Source organism: Callospermophilus lateralis, unplaced genomic scaffold (assembly GCF_048772815.1).
Source record: "Callospermophilus lateralis isolate mCalLat2 unplaced genomic scaffold, mCalLat2.hap1 Scaffold_91, whole genome shotgun sequence".
NCBI lineage: Eukaryota > Metazoa > Chordata > Mammalia > Rodentia > Sciuridae > Callospermophilus > Callospermophilus lateralis.
In genome coordinates this window covers 2,655,550-2,670,841 of record NW_027517238.1, presented here as the reverse complement: position 1 = coordinate 2,670,841, position 15,292 = coordinate 2,655,550, and the positions used below count along the sequence as shown (strand labels likewise).

At 32.7% G+C, this 15,292-nt stretch overlaps 1 protein-coding gene across 1 annotated transcript in view; it reads right to left on the bottom strand.

The window, feature by feature from the left end:
- Positions 1-15,292, bottom strand: part of LOC143641217 (catenin alpha-3-like) — a 434,295-nt gene that overhangs the window by 42,267 nt on the left and 376,736 nt on the right. The window contains exon 4 of the mRNA XM_077108548.1: positions 2,925-3,017. Within this exon, the coding sequence (XP_076964663.1) occupies positions 2,925-3,017 (93 nt within the window). The remainder of the gene's footprint in view (positions 1-2,924; positions 3,018-15,292) is intronic.

Sequence of the window (15,292 nt, the reverse complement as noted above, 5' to 3'; positions counted from 1 at the left end):
TATTGAACGATAATCTTGGATCTTTGGTCTGGTCAGGTGATTTGGGCTGAGAAGATATGTAAGATACCCATCTCCACATTTGAGTGTTAAATATTTATAATAAAAAATGTAAGGTGGATAGACATTAATATTGTTATTGTCTACACTATAACTACTCTTTAAAACTTAAAAGAATATTTGTTTCATGATCTTATAAAGCAGCTTTTGCATCCTGTGTTCTATTTTCTCTTTTGTTCCATTAATGATGTATCAGTTTATTGTGGTACTGGCGGTTTGTTTGTATTTTTAGTAAAGGACTCAACCTACTAACTTTATATCTTAAGTGAACTGATATGTAGTAATAACCATTCCCCACTTGCTACATTAGTAACTATATAAATTTGAACAAGAATAAAAATACAAGTGAAAATAATGGTAAGAAAAAAATAATTTTCTTACATAGCTTTAAAGTTCATAAAAACATTCCTAAGTAATAATTTTTTGGAAGATTCTGTGAGAAGATATGGTATTATTCTCATTTTTCAGATTAAGAAATATAAAGTTTCTAAATGTTAAGGGCCTTAACCAAGGCTTCATTGTCTGCATACTATGAGTCAGAATAAGAACCTAGTTATGCTTGTCCTAATCACAGCATTCTAAAAAGTGCCTTTATTATAATAAAATTTACTCCCATCAATGATGTTATAAGTCCTGACACCTACCCCTGCCTCCAGTGACTCACATCACTCACTTCGCTGAAAGCACAAGTAGTTTACCTTTAGCAAAAAGATTTTCCAATTCCACTGCCATTTGTATGATTTCATCTTACCAATGATGCCAGCTAGATTTGAAGGAAATTAAATCCAGATGCTGTGTGCCCCAGATAGTTTCTAACATGAACTGGCTTCTAAAGGAATGACAACTCAAATAATCAGCAAGAAATGGAAACTCAAGATAGGGGCATTGCCCAATGTATTACCAAATACTAACTGTCGGGTTGTGTGATAAAGGTGTCTCCCTCTCTCTTTCTCTCTCTCTCTCTCTCTTTTTTTTGCATTTTACAATTCTTAATACTCATATATATCACAATTTTTGTATCTTTGTTTATATATAAAGTATGTTGACACTCAGTTCAAGACTTCATACATGTACTTTGTATAATGATGTCCATCACATTCCACCATCCTTGCTAATCCCCTGCCCCCTTCCTTTCCTTCCCACCCCTAAAGGTGTCTCTTTGTTGAATATTGTGCTCAACTGAAAGACAAACAATATTCCTACAACCATAACTGGAGAAAAACAGCATTTCTAAACAAACAAACAAACAAACAAACAGGTTTTTTGGCTTATCAATTCTAGTTCTAGGCAATGTGAATATTTGAGAACATAGAATTTGCCAAAATTAACATTTTTTGCATTATGTCTTATAATATTTTGTGTATTTTATATTAAATGAGAAAATACTTATTTACTTATAAAATGCATAAATGCTAGGGTTACTATTAATTAAAAAGATATGAGTTTGTTTTGAAAAGATTTTTTTTGTTTTAGTATTTATTCATGTATGTGAAAGCATACGAACAGAAAGAAAATAGAAACAAGACATCTTTTACGTGGTAAGTTGTGGGACTAAAAAAGGAAATAAAAAGAAAAGTAACAAAACCTGCTTATCTGATCTGTTAAAATTAGATATTTTTAAATTTATTTACCTTATTTTCATTCTTAGAAAACAAAAATGCAAAAATTTAAGAGTAAAACTTGGTAAAGTGTAAAGTTTGTTTCAAATCATATTTCACAAACCATAGAATACAATAGCATATGGAAGCATTTCAGAGAATGTCAGTATTCTTATTTATGGAGAGACACATGCATTTGTGACTTGGGATATGCCAAACAGATCCTTGCTTCAATTTCTTCTAAGGAGGCTGTGTAGAAGCAATGCTACAAAACATACAGTGTACCCAAGCCTTTCCATATAAAAGTGTACCAACAATAGACAGATCCACAAGGGAACAGGGCACAGAAATATTAATATTTTCTTTCCAAATTTTGTGCAACTGAATTTACCAAATAACAATAGTAACAATGATACTTATTGTGTTCATACTATTGCTCCTACTAATAATAACTACTTATCATTATCAAGAACTTACTATGAACTAGGTACTCTGTAATTTCTCTGTTAGGAATTCAGTTAATTCCTACACTAACCCTCATATAATGGGTATTAGTAGTATCCTCACTTCACAAATGATGGAGCGGAGATAGAGAGAGGCTAATTTTCTTGCAATACAAACTGTTATGGCTGATTCTGGTGCAGTCCCAGGCAGTCTTAGCTGCTATGCTCTACTATCTGGATTTCAGATACAGGTTATGTGGTCAGGTCTGCAGTTGCAAGCTATCAGTGGCTAGAATGCCAAACTGTCACAGATTTCCACAGTTTGGATGTGAGTAAAGAGAAGTACAAAATGTCAGAGTAATTCAGAAATGGAGATTCACATTTTTGGGTGTATGTGTCTGTATTTGTGTGTGTGTGTGTGTGTTAGGAGTAGTTGCAGAAAAGGTCATTGCAAACCAGAAGAGAAGTAAGGATTGATTGGGGAGGGTCTTTTTCCCCCTAGAATTTCAAAGTATATTTACAACTTCTTGATTTCTCTATTCTTCCCTAAACAAATATGTAGATATTTCACTTTTATATTCACATGGATTCTATATAAATCAAAAGCAGTATGGAGTGATTCACTATATGACATGAAATGGCCTCACTGTGAGCTCTCAAGGTAAGGAAATAATTCACTTTTGCTGCAGCTCCTCTGTGTCATTAAGGGTTTTCTCCCTATGCTCCACAAAACCAGATCTGGATCCAAGATTTCCACCTGGGAGAGGCTGCCTAGATTGACAAGGAAAGGACACAGCCCAGACTTCCCTTTAGGGAGACAACATACCCGGTCTGTTTTCCCTTCAGTCTGAACACTGGTGTGGCTGCGGACCTCATGATCTTCTTCAAGGTCAGAAACATCCTCCAGTTCCTCTGGGGTCTATAAAAATAAAGCAAAATAATGCTTATTTTGGAAAACAGATTGTCAGTACCTTAAAGGGTAATCATGGTGTTAACATATAACAGTCCCACTTCTATTTGTATACCCAAGAGAATGAAAGCATAGGTCATTATTAAAAACTCACACTCAATATTCATAGAAGCATTATCTATAATAGTTAAAAAGTAGAAAAAAACTCAAAAATACATCTACCAGTGGATAAAAGTATATGGTATACCTATACAATATTATCTTATTTGGCCACAAAAAGCAGCAAAGTACTGAAATATGCAGCAGTATGGGTAAACATTAAAATCATTGAGCTAAGTAAAAGAAGTCAATCATAAAAGATCACATATGACAGTAGCTCATTTATGTGATGTATCTAGAATAGGAGAATCTACAGACTTGATTAGTTGTTTCTAATAGCTAGGGAGGAAAAGAGGAAGGGGCAGTGACTGCTAAGGGGAATGTGATTTCTCTTTGGAATGATAGCATTGTTCTGTAATTAAATAGTGGTATTAAAAAAGTAAATTCTGTATTTTCAAATAGTGAATTTTATGGTATTTGAGTCACATTCCAATAAATTTTGAAATAAAAAGAAAGCAAAAAAAAAATGATCAGAAGGAAGTGATTCCCTTAGTGAATAGCAATTTGGCTACCCACTACATGGTAACCCCAAACCAACGTGTTTATAGTAATAAGTAAATCAGATAATTACCATTAAAATCATAAATCATCAAAATTCCATGAAAAAAATATTGAGTAAAGTTTTCTAGGCTGTAATAAATAATTTAACTTAAACATAAGTGTATATTTTGTATATTGTTAGTGTTTATCCCTTCAATTAATTTTAGCTTCAACACCACTTGCTGATGAGGTGTCTTGCTCAGGAAATCTCTGGACTGGCTTGGATGGCTCTGACAAGTGTTCCCTGGTCCCCTCTACTTTTACCATCATTGTGCTCATCATACATTATTATTATTGTTTGTTGAATTAGGCAGCTAATTTATTGAACCGTCTACTGAGGGAAGCAAGTACCTAATTGGCCCTGTTGAATGTCTTAAAGCTATACATTAAAAATGAATGAAGCAAAATTAGCAAAGCCAGTAACAAAGATAGAGAGGGGTGAACAAAACAGATTCACCACAAACACTTGTCCTAACTATACGTTTCACTGTGCTTCTGTTTTTCACATTTCAAACTGAGATATTTTATTTTGTGCTGTTTTTCCCAATTCAATATTTTCAATCCCTTAGTCTGAGTGCAACAATAATATAAAGGTATCTGTCATTATTGCAAACACAGGTAAAAATATTTAACAAGAACTATTCTAATATTTGTTTTAGCTTATGCGGTCACAATTTTTACTGTGATTCTTTTGTTACAAAGTGCTGATGATAAACTTAGAAAATAAATATTTAAGTATTATTAAAAACAACCAAAAACCTGTTGGGATGGCAAATCTTATGCACATGTGAATATTAAAGACTGGCCTCCCTGGTTACCCTTAAACCTTGCTATGCACAGAGGTATTTGTGTTTTTTTCACAATTGCTAAGGACCTACCTTTCCTTGGGACCAATCTAGAGATGGGATAGAAGACTAGATAATATTGTAGAACAGAACTACCAATTAACTATCCTCTAAAGGATTCTAATTTTGTGTCATCTCATGGATCTTTAACTAACATTTCCTTTGTTCTCAAACATTTGCACTCATTATCACCCACCATCTGCAGAGGGAACTTTTGCACTTATTTCAACTGACTTCTATTACATACTGTTATTCCTCCTCTCAACAAAGCCTTCAACGTGCGGAATATTTGCTATCTGTATGTTGATCATTTTACAGTCTTTCTCTGATGAAACTGTGAGAAGCAATGATCCCAAGGCAATTCTCTCTTCTTAGATATTAATAGTGTGAGTTCACCACTGTGGAACTTTTACAAAATCACACATTACATTATTAGTTGTTTTGTGTATTCTTCTCAAAATATTCTTGATAAGGCATCTTTGCAATATTCCTGCTTAACATATCACCAAGCCCTATAATATGTGAGTAAATGTGGTAGATTAAATGCCTTTTTTTGCATTGTTGTTTTGCAAATGAAGGCCTAATGATATTCCTTCTATGAGCTGTGTCTTATAAAAGTCTGCTGTTTATTATTTGAATTGTATAACATATCCCATAGTGACACATAACTTCATCATTGTCCTAATAATTTACTCAACTCCAAAATAAATTTAACAAAAACTAAGAGCAACCAGTAGCTGTCAGAAGTCACAAGTGGCATTTTTGTTGGTGATGCTGTAGAAAGGGATAAGCCTACCAATCACTCCCACATACTTCTGTGTTTTTCTTTGTCTTTAACACGAACTAATAGAATTCTTTCAAATGGCACCAAGATTGACCTCTTCTTTTTATGGAGAGTGTTCATAACACTTATTGGCAGCATTTCACATTCTGTAAGGCAAGAAGCTGGATGGTGTTGTGAAAATAAAAAAGTAAATATGTAATGTAACAATTTAAATGGAAAATAAGAAAGAGGAGTTCTATAATCACATTTTGAAAGTCATATTAACTTCTTTAGCACTAAAAAAAATAATAGAAAGTGTAATTTTTTAAAAAGGGAGGAGGGATGATGGGCTATTTTATTGGGCACTCTTAAAAATTATAGGTCAGACTTCCTGGCATAAGTGCATAATCCCAGGTACTTGGGAGACTGGGACAAGAGGATCTATCACAGTCTTGGCAACTTAGCAAGACCATGTCTTAGAATAAAATAAAAAGGGCTGGGGTGTAGCTCAGTGATAGAGTTCTTGTTTAGCATGTTTGAGTCCCTGAATTCCATCTTCAGTACACAGGTGAAACAAAAACAATCAGTGATGTTAGAAACCTAAAAATCTGGAAGAAGTGTGTTTGTGTGTGTGTGTGTGTGTGTGTGTGTGTGTGTATGCACATGTGGGAGTGCACTTCCAAGCAATTTTATTTCCATGATGGAAGACTGACTATCTTAGAGGCAATGTCATATACTGTTGAATAATTAAAATTTAAATTTGAATTCTGGTCATCAAATGAATGATTATGGGATTTGGGGAAATTTGTATACCTTATAAACTTTGGTTTCCTTGGGAAAAAAATGTGAATAATATTATCTAACTTTGAAAGTTGTTCTGAGCTTCAGTGGTACCTTAAGAATTTAGCCCAGAGAGATACCTAGGGTGATTTCTGCTCCTTGCTCTACTATCCTAGCCTATCCTGCAACCCAACAAACTTCTTTATATTTTTTTAATAAAATATTAACTTATATACCTTCATTTTAATCCAAATTTGTTCTTGGTCAGGGACTGTAGGCAAGTCACCAAATATTTCTGTACATAACAGTCTTCAGATTATTCTGGATTTATGTGGCTTTACTAGCTGCCTATAGTTAAATTGATCTGAGAAAACAGCCTATTTCAGATCACTTTTGGATTGCCCAAGGATACCGTCATAATAAGCAAGAGTATAAATAGAAAATATTAAATAAGTTTCCCAAATTCTGATACAAATACAACGATTAAAGCCTAGTTTTATTAACACTCTTTCTGGAAAAAATGAGCCATTTTCATTTTGGTCAAATTTAGAGACAGCCCAATTTAGAGGAAGTAAGTTATTTCTACCATCTCTGAGAATTTACGCCAAAGTAAGTCTTTGCTAGCACCAGTTTAAGAAATAATTTTAGTCTTACATATGATTAAAATCCAGTCAAAGAGATCTCTTCTTTGGTGGTTAAAGTAAGTAGTACATGTGGAAATATATTAAACCCTTTTAGGACAGTAACATTATATATTCAATATATAATTCAAACATATATATTCAAAATCAGATCCCTAGCAATCAAAATTATCTGTAGATTGGCAAGTATTTTCTGGTCATGGAGAGGTCACCTTTGTTTGAGTATCACTGCTCCAGAACTTTGACTCACATAGCTCAACACAGGTGGTGGAAATAAGACTGTATTTAAATTTCCTATGAGCAAAGTTGGAATTGACTTGGGCTAAAAGAAGTACATAAACTAAAATTCATGCCCCATGATTCCATTGTGGTTACAAGACAGACGAGTACATTCTATTTATTATAATCTTAACAAAACTATATGAAGGGTCTGGGGCTGCATCTCAGTGGTAGAGTGCTTGCCTCACAGATGTGAGGCTCTGGGTTCAATCCTCAGAACCACATGAAAATAAATAAAGATATTGTGTCCATTTACAATTAAAAATATTTTTAAAAACCATGTGAAGAAGATATCAGAAGATTTGTGAAAATAAAATTACAAACATGGTTGTAATGCCTTCAGCAAAATAAAGGCAGCTTTTAAAATATTGGTGTTAAGGAGGTATAATTTTTCTTTTTAAAGCTAAATAGTGTCCCATTGTTTATGTGTATATTTATCTGTCCATTTTCTGATGATGGACATCTAGGTTGATTCCATGAAGTGATAAAAAAAATTAGTTATGTTATATATTCATGGGTCACAATGTCATATTTTACTATATGCTTACACTATGGAATGATTAAATCAAGATAATTAAACAATTCATCACTTCATGTATTTATCATTTTTTGTTTGGTGAAAATAATACCCAAAGGAATCTAAATCAATATATTGAAGAGCTCTTTGAACTCATTATCTATTAAAATTGAGATGGACTCAACCTAGGTGTCCATTATCAGAAAAATGGATAGATAAATATACACATAAACAAAAGAACACTATTTAGTTTTTTTAAAAAAGAAAAATTCTGCCACTTTAATACCAATATTTAAAAATTGCCTTTATTTTGCTGAACTTGCTTTTAACTTTCATTATTTAATGAAAATAAACAATGAAATTATATAATAAAATTTGTTTAAACTTCACACTCATTTGAAACTAACCCCATATTCCCCTCCTCCAACCACTGAGAACGACCATTCTACTCGTTTTTTTCTATGAATTTGGTGACTTCAGGTGATCTCATCTATGTGGAATCATGCAGTACTTGTCCTACTGTTATTTATTTACATAGTATAATGTTGTCCATGTTTGTCCTTTCTGTTGAATATGGCAGCATTTCTAAGGCTGAATGATTTTTCATTTTGCATATTTACCAAATGTCTTTATCCATTCAGTTGCCCAAGGATATTTAAGTTATTTTCCTATGTTGGTTAATGCTTCAGTGAATATGGAATGCTGATCTCTCTTTGAGATCCTCATTTCAATTCTTCTGAATATGTACTCAGAAGTGAGATTGCTGGATCATATATAGTTCTGTTTTAATGTTCTGATGAATCTCCACAGTGTTTTCCATAACATTTACAATTTCTCCACATTTTCACCAAACCTTGTCTATTTATTGATTGATTATTATCCTAAGAGTTGTGAGATGATATCTCCTTGTGGTTTGCTTTTCAGCTCCATGAAAATCAATAATGTTTAACATTTCTTTTTAGTACACCTAATGGATATTTACAAGTCTTCTTTGGGGGAACATCTATTCAAGTCATTTTTCCATTTAGCAGGTAATTTGGGGGTTGTTCTGTGCTGTTATTTGTAGGAGCCCCCTAGTACACACTTAATTTGCAAATACTTTCCCATTTTGTAGATTGGCCTTTTTATTTTTTGATTGTTCATTTTTCTAGGCAGAATCTTTTTAGTTTACATAGTCACCCTTGTTTACTTTTGCTTTTGTTCATTGTGCTTTTGGTGTCATATCCATGAGAACATTTTCAAGACCAATGTAATAAAGCATTTCCCCCATGTTTTATTCTAGGAATTTAAGTTTCAGATCTTAGGTTTAAGTATCTTTTTTTATGTGCATAGTGTAACATAGCTTCAATTTCATTCTTTTGCATGTGGAAATCCAGTTTTCCCACCACCATATTGAAAAAATTTACTTTCTTAGTACTCTCATTGAAGCCGAGTTGACTATACATTTGTGAGTTTATATATGAGCTTTGTATCCCTTTACATTGGTATATATGTATATTTTCTGCCAGTACCATATTGTTTCAATCATATATATTTGTAATATATTTTTAAACTAATAGTACAATATGACTCTTCAAACTTTGTTCTTCCTTGTCAAGATTTTATTGATAGAGTCTCTTGTAGTCCTACATAAATTTTAGGATCATTTATGGAAAGCCCACAGTTAACATGATATGCAGTGAAAAACTAAAAGGTTTTCCTTAAAGGTGGGGAACAGAGCACTCTTGTTACTTTTATTCAAAATGGTACTGGAAGTCCCGGCCAGAGCAACTAAGCAAGAGAAAAATATATTTTATATATATTTTTTTCTGATATTCAAATCAGAAAAATAGAAATAAAATAACATTTGGACATTATTAAATATCATATGTAGAAAAACCTAAAAAAACTCACTAAAACTAAACTTTCTAAACTTTAGTTTCTAAACTTACTAAAGAATATGAAATCAACATACAAATATCAGTTATGTTTATACACACTAATAACATATTATATTAGAAAAAAATTAAGAAAATATTCCTTTTTACAACAGCATTAAATAGATTAAAATATTTTGGACTAACTTAACCAAGGGAATTAATGACTTAAAAGACTAAAAACTAGAAAACATTGCCTAAGAAAATGAAAGAGGACACAAATCAATGTCCTGTGCTCATGCATTGGAAGAATTTATATTGTTAATATGTTCATATTACCCAGCATTACCTACATATTCAATGTCATTCCTATCAAAAAGCAGTATATTTTACTGTAACAGAAAAAGAAATCTGTATATTTCACAAGCCACTTTTTCTTTCCTACCATGTTTAGACTATAACTCCATATGAAATATTCACGTGGATCTAGGAACTAAGGAGCCTAAATGAGTAAAGCTTTCAATAATTGAAATACAGTTTATAAGTCTAAATTGTATATTACAAAAATATATCCTAAAGTAAAAAAAAATCTATAAGTTACAAAACAGTATAATTAAATATGTGGTAAAGAGGATAACTTAAGTAGATAAATGTTGAGCATATAGAATATTTCTAAGAGGACAAAACCCTTAGTTGTTCATATGTTTTCTATTAGGTCACCACTTAGAAACCTAGACCAGCCAGCAGTCATCTAATATCCAAATATTTGATGCAAGTGGTTGAGGCTGAATTATCATGATTATAATAGCAGATAACTATAACCATTCATGTTTATATAAGGCCTTTCAAAGGACTCAAGCAATTATGAAATCATACAGGGTAAATCCTATTTAGCCTCAGTTCAACTTCTCTCAGGAAATTTGTGGACAGTCCTTCTTCTGCTCCTAAGACATCAATGAAGCAAATAATTGTAAAAAAGCACAGAGAAAATCAGCAAGAGGTTCACAAATGAAAGTGACATTATCTGTACTTATTCAACCACCAGAAGAGTTGACAGTGTAACTCTGATTCTCAGAGTTGCATATCTAATTCATGAAAACTGTCATAAGAGGAATTCCAGATGGAACTTTAAATAAAGACATGAAAAACTAATGAAGCCATGTGCTGGGAGCCATCAGCCAAGTAGGTATGACAAATTCCTTGCCAGCTTACTCCCATGCTGTCTAGTGGAAGGACTTCTGAAAGGTGACCTTGCTCAAGGACCAGGGCAGGATCCGTGTTTAGGGTGTTCCCCCTTTAGAATAGGGCAGTTTAGCATAATAGGAGAGTAGGGTGTTTCCCCTTTAGAATAGGGCGGTTTAGTATAATAGGAGATTAGGGTGTTCCTCTTTTGGAATAGGGCGTATCCTGCTGCTGAGTTCCTCTTGAGTGCTTAGGGTCAGACAGTATATTTTGGGAGACAGAAGCCCATGCGGAGTGGAATTGGGAGAGAGTGGATCAGGGCAGAGTGTGGATTTGGGAAGAGAACGTGGATTCCCCCAGAACGTGTTTGTAGACGGCCGGTGTGAGTTCAGGAATAAAGAATTGCTGTTTGAATCTACAAGCTGTGTGGAGACTCGTGATTTGTGCCCAGCCGAAAGACTGTGGCAGCCATGAAGAATAAGATTTGGGTGAAAGCATATTTTTGGAAAGTTCAAATATTAGAAATATCCAGACTCAAATCAGGATCTTTAACAGCAATCTCTTTTGAGAACTTAGAGTTAACAGAACTTGTCTGATATAATTAATAAAGAGCTACTTAAAACATAGGGTCCAGTATCTTTTTATGAAGCAGGTAGGTTGCTAGCCACGAATGCATGATACATATGTAAATTGAACAGTTAAAACTTACAAATTGAGAAAATAAACTTCAAATAGCATGAGTATACTGGTTTGAGAATAAGGCAAGTCAGGTGTTTCAGGGAATTAAAGTCTGGTGTTATGATGCTTTAATTCCTTCCTTCTGGGTCTTGAATCCACTCCTTCTTTTGCCCGATATGATTTCTGGACCACAGTAAAATTAGTGTCTGGGCAAATAGGTAATTCAGCCTTTTCTCATTGCTCCATTGCTGCCTACCTAGAATAAGATATTGTCTTAGAAAACTTTGCTAAAAGCAAGCCCACTTATGTCTCAGGCTGATTTCCTGGCTCTAACTTATAGCAAGCTTGAGACGAATTCAATTTTCACCCACATCATGAGTATAAGTGTGCCTGTGAACCTGAAAAATGCTCCAGAGTCATTTCTTTCCATTTCTATCATTCCCTTTCTTTTCCTTTTCCTTTAAGTTCTCTTTGAATTACACTATATGAATCAGCAAAACTACTAAAGGACTAACAGTATTGTGGGACAGAGCTGTGAATTTATAACCTATTTCCAAATTGTGAACAGAAAACCTAAGTAAGGCAAGTGACTTGCAATATCAATGGCAGAACATAATATAAAGATTGAATATCTGATTTTAGGTCAAACACTGTTTTAATATCTTGTGACATCAAAAAAGTACTTACTTTGTTGAGAACATTGTTTCCTCCAAAGTAAATGAAAGATTGGACTAATGATTTATAAAACTCATTCAATTCTCTTATCAATTCCACAAGCCTATTTAAGGTTTAATCAAAATGCATCAGGAAAGATAATGCATATTCATTTAAAAAAAACTGAATGGTAGGATAGCCTTATTTGGAAATGGTGAAAATAATTTCGGATCACAAAATTTGTTTGGCTATTTACAAATCAGGAAATAAGAAACCACTTTCTAAACTTGTTTTGTCCAGCATTACATAGGATGATGTGAATGTTCTTTAGACACAGTAATTGATGGATTGATAATTACAGCAATGCAATTATTCTTATTGCTATATAAGTGGGAGGTATGCTGCTGTTAAAAACCCTGTAATAATAATAACAAGAGTAGAGCAGCAGATGACCTTCAACTAGAAAACATATCTAGTAAATAATACACTTGACCTTCAACTCTTAGGTCTGAATGTCTGAACAAAAATCAGAACACTGCTACTGTTCAATTCTAGTGTCGTTGAGTAAGAAAAATCATTATTTGCATCAAACTCCATAAGCAAATCAACACTATTCATGTGAATTTGTGAATTTATGATTATATCCTTATAATAGATAGTTGGAGAGGGACTACCTAATGTGAAGTTAATTAATTTCTTTTCTTGCAAAAACTAAAAAGGCTATTTTATGGATACTAAAATTAGAGCTTCACAGTATACTTAATGTCAGATAAAATGTGCTTGAAATACACTTTTAAGTGAATGTATGTATATACATATATGAGGGAAACTGAAAAAAATGTATCAACATTTTATTATCATCTATGAGCCATGGAATGGTATGTGTAGCTTTTCTTCTTTATAATTGATTTGTTTCTAAACTTTTATAATACATATTCATTGCTTTTATCACCAGGAAAAAAAAAAAACAAGCATCAACTTTGCAAGAAAAATCTTCTTAAGGTTGAATGCACCATTTCAAGGACAAGTCAACAATAAAAAAAGGTCAAGATTGCAAAACTCACAGCAGGGGAGCACAGCTGGCCTTGTCACCTTGCAATAGGTCTATCAATGTTGCATATTTGAGGTTGAAGTGAGCACAGACAAAGGTTTCTAATATGTGAGAAGAAAATTGCAATATATGTCTTCATTATCAGAGCAAACATTAAAGGCCACTAGGATAGCACATACAAAGAAGGCTCTCTTACCTGATCCTCATGCTACTATCCCTCTCTGCACAGTATTTTGAGTTCAGTGGTTTGTAGAAGCAGTTGCTTCATTATTTCATATATCACACTTCAACATCCTGGAAACTGGTTTTATGAAAGTATTCTATAGCAATGGTTTTGAGGGATTGGAAAGTTGTGGTTTGACATCCCAGTGGAGATATATATATTTTTTAGCATAGAGGAAATCTTTTACTTTCAGAAATTTTAAGGCTGCCAGATATAATATCAACAATCCTAACCAAATTCATCTATCTAGATTTGCAAAGTAATCCCAGGCACAGCAATAAAGCAGTAAATAAATAAATAAAAAGCACCTGCTGTGTTCCAGCCATGGATGTTATATAAGCCTAAGCAGGATGCCCAAACCTGACACTCCTATTTCACTGCACTAAAAAAATGTAAAAAATATGAAAGAAGATACATATTATTGGGGGGGAGTGTTGCTCAATAAGACAGTAACTCAGATCTATATTAGACTTTTAGAGATATTATTCAGGGTTGCTGGATTGAAGTTTGCTTTATGAAACTTAAGAATTCCCTATACCAGTAGAATAAAGTAGCCTAAGTTGGCAGTTTATATATAAACTAGAACACTGAAATGCACCAAAACAAATATTTTGACAGCCCCTAAAGAAGAATTATGCTCTGTATATAAAGAGATTCTTAAGTCTCCAAACTAAAAGACCTATTTTTTAGAAAAAAAAGTGAATACAACATTGTATAAGATGTAGTGAGTTGTAAGTGGCTGTGAAACTAGTTCACAGCACAGGCATTGTGTGATTTCCACACAGACCTATCCTGAACATTGGAATTAGGACCAGTGAGGAAACAAACCTGATGCCTAATATGGAGAATTAGATTTTAAAAATGTGTTTCTTAACACATTATAGATATACACACAATAGAACTGGGTCATTCTATTTGTCCTGATTTTGAAAAAAAGAAAGAGAAAAAGAAACACACTCACTTAAAAACTTGTACACAAATATTCATAGGAGATTTATTTTTAATATCCCAAAAAGTAGAAACAACTAAAAAATCCATTATCATGGAAATTATTTAATAAGTGGTATGCTCACTTAATAGACTATTATTCCACAATAAAAAGAAATGCGTTATTGATGCAAGCAACAACATGAATTGTTCTAAAAATAATTATACACAAGAAGGCAAATGAGAGTACATATGGTATAATCCCATTAATATAACATTCTAGAAATTTCCTAACATTTGGTGACAGAAATGGAATTTGGAAGAGAAATTATCCATCATAAGCAAGATTCAAGAGTGAGCATTTAGTTTTGATATGTACGTTTCTTATTTTTATTACATTGAGAGCTTCAGTGTTGTATGTGTGTTCCTATAAAACATACCAAATTGTATTTTTTGAATATTTGCAGTTTATTAAATGTTAACTATACCTCATTGATGCTGTGAAAAGCACACATGTATTTATTCAAATGTATTTATTCATATTTATTCAAATATATATATATGTATATATATATATATATACATATTTATTTATTTATTTATTTATTTATTTATTTATTTATTTATTTATTTTTCCTAAGGTAACACTTGTTTGACCCAAGATTATAATTAAACTTGAGACCATCCATGCGAAGGTCTAAGAATTAGTACATGAAAGAAGTATTCATTTTTTAAAGAATTAATGTCTAACATTTCTGTTTAATAGAATGCATTTCAACTTTTGGTATGAAATCATATTGTGTTATTTAGAAATGAACTTCAATCAATAGGCACTTTGTTTATGAGTCTTCTCACTAGAGCTCAAGAAATGTTGTGACTAGCAAGAATAAAACTAAGTGCCAATTTTTTTTAATACAGAAATGAATGTGAAATGGCCACTGAAAAGAAAGGGAATATATTATAGTAGCAATGTGGTTTTTGTATCACTTAATTCTATTTATAAAATATAAAAGCAAACCCTACCTCTTAAAGAATTTATTGAAAGTAATGATGTTCAAAAATAATTTCAGTAGTATGGCCCTTTATAAAAACTGAAATAGCAGGAGCCAACACTAACAGCAACAATACAAAAGGCTACTATGGGGGCATTCTGAATACAGCAAAAAGTCCTGTGACGTGTGTGTGTGTG